The sequence below is a fragment of the Oncorhynchus mykiss genome, chromosome 21 (assembly GCF_013265735.2).
Source record: "Oncorhynchus mykiss isolate Arlee chromosome 21, USDA_OmykA_1.1, whole genome shotgun sequence".
Lineage (NCBI taxonomy): Eukaryota > Metazoa > Chordata > Actinopteri > Salmoniformes > Salmonidae > Oncorhynchus > Oncorhynchus mykiss.
The window spans coordinates 35,730,696-35,736,783 of record NC_048585.1 but is presented as its reverse complement, the minus strand read 5'-3'; the positions used below and the strand labels follow the sequence as shown (position 1 = coordinate 35,736,783).

General features: G+C 35.5%; 1 protein-coding gene across 1 annotated transcript in view; it reads left to right on the top strand.

The window, feature by feature from the left end:
* Positions 1 to 1,127: 1,127 nt before the first annotated feature.
* The window catches only part of LOC110500321 (60S ribosomal protein L34), a 16,643-nt gene continuing 11,682 nt past the window's right edge, over positions 1,128 to 6,088 (top strand). Inside the window, exons 1-3 of the mRNA XM_021577625.2 lie at positions 1,128 to 1,212; positions 1,699 to 1,771; positions 2,040 to 2,139. Coding sequence (XP_021433300.1) covers positions 1,707 to 1,771; positions 2,040 to 2,139 — 165 coding nt within the window. The 5' untranslated portion in view covers positions 1,128 to 1,212; positions 1,699 to 1,706. The remainder of the gene's footprint in view (positions 1,213 to 1,698; positions 1,772 to 2,039; positions 2,140 to 6,088) is intronic.

Below are 6,088 nucleotides of genomic sequence, written 5' to 3'. Positions count from 1 at the left end.
CCCACCAGACACAGTAAGTTGCTAGCTAATACTGGCGGGAATTCTCTACAACAAAATGCACAACAAATATTCTCCAAAAACCGCTGCATCTTATCAAATAACATTTACAAACAATTTGATATAAATTGTACATTTAAATTATCACTTGAGAGTATAAAAATCACTTTTGATGTACAGTGCTTTGCAACCAACAACTTACCGCTGGTTTGGTGCTTGTTCACTGGGACGATTCTAACTGGAACATCCCCCCTCGTAAGCAAGCTACGCAAACCAGCCAATAAGATGCCATGTTGAGTAGGTGAATGCAAAACAAACTCAAACCAAAAACCCATTGGCTTAACAATAAAGTGGCAAGTGGAATCACCAATATAACCCTGTTACACCTACACCAGTCAAACCCTAACAAAGCTGGGACAATTGTGCACCTCCCTATGGGACTCGCAGTCACAGCCGGTTGTGATACAGCCTGGAATCAAACCAGGGTCTGTAGTGATGCCTCTAGCACTGACATGCAGTGCCTTAGACCACTGCGACACTCGGGAGCCAAATTAAACAAGAGATGTGCATGGTAATTTGTTGTATGGCTCCTTCGGGATAATGAACCCATCAGGGCCAGAACATGTGAAGAATATATTGTGCAATGGTTGTGAAAAAAAAGGGGGGAAAAAGATTCCTATGTCTAATTATAAGATTCCTATGTCTATTTATTTTATATTTTAACATTTTTTTACATAGATTTTCTCTCTTCTCACTAATGGCAAATTGTTGCATTCTTGTTAATATGTTTTCCTGTTTTTATGAATAAGCTTTTCACCATATCTCCATTTGCACAAAATACTTGCCAGCTTGCACTACAATATCTCAACCACTAGCAGATGTGTGCAAGCATGGTCTAAAGTGTGTGGGGAGGTGTGCACATTCTCACGTCAAGTAATTTATGTCAATAAATGGCCATTTCTGCATGACGCACGTACATTTTGCCCTATATTTTGTATGTTCCTAAAAGGTTTATAAATGAGGCCAATGCACCGGCCTGCACCTACGGGTGTGAGGCTATTAGATATATAAACGTGCAATTCTCACGCCGACCTGCGAAAGGCAACCATACGCAACACAACGTCCAGTCTGCTGGAAACTCACAGGGAAGAAGAAAAACTTCAAATTCCAAGGTAGCGACTTTAGTCCTTCCTTTTCCGGGTACATTAATAGAAGGTATGGCGGCCTAAATTTTCTCGTTTATATTTAGTTTAAATAATCTGTTGTAATCTGTGTTTATATACTACGACAAATCGTATTTCAAAGATTATATTTCCAGTGTTAGAAGCCGTTAACACGTTGATGATGATATTTCATGTTATCCTAGTACTTTGTCATGGCCCTCTTAATTAAGTAGTATATCTTAAGTAACGTTAGCCCAAAGCAAAAATGTCTCAATTTTGGTAACTAAAAGAAAAATGCCATTGCAGTTTAGGGTCTGTTCTTCCACGTAAAATCAAACGTTTTAATCTTGATACGTTTGTTAGGTAGCATATCTACTACTTAGTTTACTTGGTTACACAGTCTTGCGCAGTGATGACGCCATCGGCAGTCCCCGATACCATTTTTTTTAAATGAACGAGCTAGCTAGTAAATTATCTAGGAAGGTAATAATGTAATCAATCGGTGTTACACGTTATACTACTAATCATGTATTTACAGGTATCAACATGGTCCAGCGCCTAACTTACCGTCGTAGATTGTCCTACAACACCGCCTCCAACAAAACTAGGCTGTAAGTAACTAGCATGTAGTTATAGCTAGCTAATTCCATTGGCTTGGTTGCTATTCCCTTGGCTTCTGTGCCATTCTTAGTTACTACAGTGCATGTTTCTTTATTGTGACCTACACGGTTAGTAACGTTAGTACTGGCTTGCACGTGGTTGTATCTAGCTAGCTCTGGATTTTAAATAAAAAGTAGTCTTTGGAAAACTAATGTGAGCATGTTTTCATCCCTCAAAATATTGTTACCAACTTTGCAATGTGTAATTCCTCACTTACAGGTCCCGGACTCCTGGTAACCGCATTGTGTACCTGTACACCAAGAAGGTGGGCAAGGCACCCAAGTCTGCATGCGGAATATGCCCTGGTAGACTGCGTGGAGTAAGTATTGTCCTACGTACATCCTATCCCACTGCATAATATACAAACTGTTATTTTTTTTCAGGTCTGTTACTGTTGTAGTGAAAACACTAAATTACAAAGTATGTGGACTACTGCTCGACTATCTCATTCCAAAATCATCGGCATTAATATGGAGTTGGTCCACCCTTTGCTGCTATAACAGCCTCCACTCGCCTGGGAAGGCTTTCTCCACTAAATGTTGGAACATTGCTGCGGGGATTTCCTTCCATTGAGCCACAAGAGCATTAGTGAGGTTGCGCACTGATTTTGGGCCAGCATTTGGCATTACAATTCATCCCAAATGTGTTTGATCAAATTGTATTAGTCACATGCGCCGACTACAACAGTTGTATAACTTACAGTGAAACGCTTACTTACAAGCCCCTAACCAACAATGCAGTTTAAAAAATAGGATTAAGAAATAAAAGGAGCAAGTAATTAAAGAGCAGCAGTAAAGTAACAATAGAGAGACTATATACAGGGGCTACCAGTTAGTCGAGGTAATATGTAGCTAGAGTTATTAGTGACTATACATAGATAATAACAGTATCAGTGGTGTGGGCAATCCAAATAGTCTGGGTAGCCATTTTATTAGATTGTCAGGAGTCTTATGGCTTGGGGATCAAAGCCGCTTAGAAGCCCCTTGAACCTTGACGTTGCACTCCGGCTACCTCTGACACCACCTGGTATAGAGGTCCTGGGTGGCAGGAAGCTTGGCCCGGGTGATGTACTGGGCTGTACGTACTACTCTGTAGTGCCTTGCAGTGGAGGCCGAGCAGTTGCCATACTCTGCAGTGATGCAACAAGTCAGGATGGTGTAGCTGTATTCAGGCAGGTAGCGTTCTCCTGGCATCGGCCAACCCCAGATTAGTCCGTCGGGCTGACAGGTGGTGAAGCGTACATCATTATAGAGAAAGCAATTCCAATGCACCAGAACTTTACACCAGTCTAGCTGACGCTTGACTTTGCGTATGGTGATCTTAGGATCGTGACTGCTCGGCCATGGAATCTCGGTGAACAATTATTGCGCTGACGTTGCTTCCAGAGACAGTTTGGAACTCGGTGGTGAGTGTGGCAACCGAGGACAGGCTATTATTACGTGCTTCAGCTCTCTGCGGTCCTGTTCTGAGCTTGTGCGGCCTACCACTTTGCGGCTGAGCCGCTCCTAGATGATTCCTCTTCACAATAACTGCACTTGCAGTTGACCGGGGCGGCTCTAGAAGAGCAGAAATTTGACAAACTTGTTGGAAAGGTGGTTTCCTATGACACGGCCACATTAAAAGTCACGGAGCTCTTCTTCAGTATGGCCATTCTACCTACTGCCAATGTTTGCCTTTGGCGATTGCATGTCTCTGCTCTATTTTATACACCCGTTGTCTGAAATAGACAAATTCACCAGTTTGAAGAGGCGTCCACTCACTGTGTGCGCAAACACACATATATTAATATATATGTATTCAAATCTATGTGTATATATATATATATTTTACTACCACCACCGTTCAAAAGTTTGGGGTCACTTCGAAATGTCCTAGTTTTTGAAAGAAAATCACGTTTGTCCATTTAAAATAACATAAATTGATCAGAAATAGTGTAGACTTTGTAAATGACACTGAGGAGGCAACTCCGGGATGCTGGCCTTCTAGGCAGAGTTGCAAAGAAGCAGCCATATCTCAGACTGGCCAATAAAAAGAAAAGATTACGATGGGCAAAAGAACAGACACTGGACAGAGGAACTCTGCCTGGAAGGCCAGCATTCCGGAGTAAGTGACCCCAAACTTTTGAACGGTAGTATACATACTATATACGTGTGTTTATGTATGTGTATATATATATGCATGTGTATATGTGTATATATATATGCGTATGTGTATATATATGCGTATGTGTATGTATGCGTATGTATATATATGCGTATGTATATGTATGTATATATATGTATGTATATATATGCGTATGTATATATGTATGTATATATATGCATATGTATGTATATATATATATGCGTATACATATATATGCATATGTATGTATATATATATGCGCATATATATATGCGTATGTATATATATATATGCATATATATGCATATATATATATATGCGTATATATATATATATGCGCATGTATATATATATGCGCATGTATATATATATGCGCATGTATATATATACATGCGCATGTATATATATATGCGCATGTATATATATATGCGCATGTATATATACATGCGCATATATATATACATACGCATATATATATATGTGTATATATATGTGTATATATATATATGCATATGTGTATAAATATACATATATATATATATATATATATATATACACATATATATACATATATATATGCATATATATATATGCATATATATATACACATATGCATATATATATACACATATATATATACACATATATATATATACACATGTGTATATATATATGCATATGTGTATATATATATATGCATATGTGTATATATATATATGCATATGTGTATATATATATATATGCATATGTGTATATATGCATATGTGTATATATATATGCATATGTGTATATATATATGCATATGTGTATATATATATGCATATGTGTGTATATATATATGCATATGTGTGTATATATATATGCATATGTGTATATATATATATATATATGCATATGTGTATATATATATATGCATATATATATACACATATGCATATATATATACACATATGCATATATATATACACATATGCATATATATATACACATATGCATATATATATATACACATATGCATATATATACACATATGCATATATATATATACACATATGCATATGTGTATATATATATGCATATGTGTATATATATATGCATATGTGTGTATATATGTGTGTATATATGTGTGTATATATGTATATGTATGTATGTATATATATGTATGTATATATATGCGTATGTGTATATATATGCGTATGTGTATATATGCGTATGTGTATATATGCGTATGTGTATGTATGTGTATATATGCGTATGTGTATATATGCGTATGTATGTGTATATATGCGTATGTGTATATATGCGTATGTGTATATATGCGTATGTATGTATATATATGCGTATGTATGTGTATATATGCGTATGTATGTATGTATATATATGCGTATGTATATATGCGTATGTATATATATATGTGTATGTATGTATACGCGTATGTATGTATGTATATATATGCGTATGTATATATATGCGCATGTATATATATACGCATATATATATATATATATATATATATATATATGCGTATATATATATGCGTATGTATGTATATATATGCGTATGTATGTATATGTATGTATGTATATATATGCATATGTGCATATATATGCATATGTGTATATATATGCATATGCATGTATATGTATGTGTATATATGTATGTATATAGATGCATGTATGTGTATATATATGCGTATGTGTATATATGCGTATGTGTATATATGCGTATGTGTATATATGCGTATGTATGTATATATATGCGGATGTGTATATATGCGTATGTATGTGTATATATGCGTATGTATGTGTATATATGCGTATGTATGTATATATATGCGTATGTATGTATATATATGCGTATGTATATATATATATGCGTATGTATATATATGCGTATGTATATATATATGTATGTATATGCGTATGTATGTATATGCGTATGTATGTATATGCGTATGTATGTATATATATGCGCATGTATATATATGCGCATGTATATATATGCGCATGTATATATATGCGCATGTATATATGCGCATGTATATATGCGCATGTATATGCGTGAGCATGTATATGCGTATGTATGTATATGCGCATGTATATATATATGCATGTATATACATGCGTATGAATATATATGCGTAT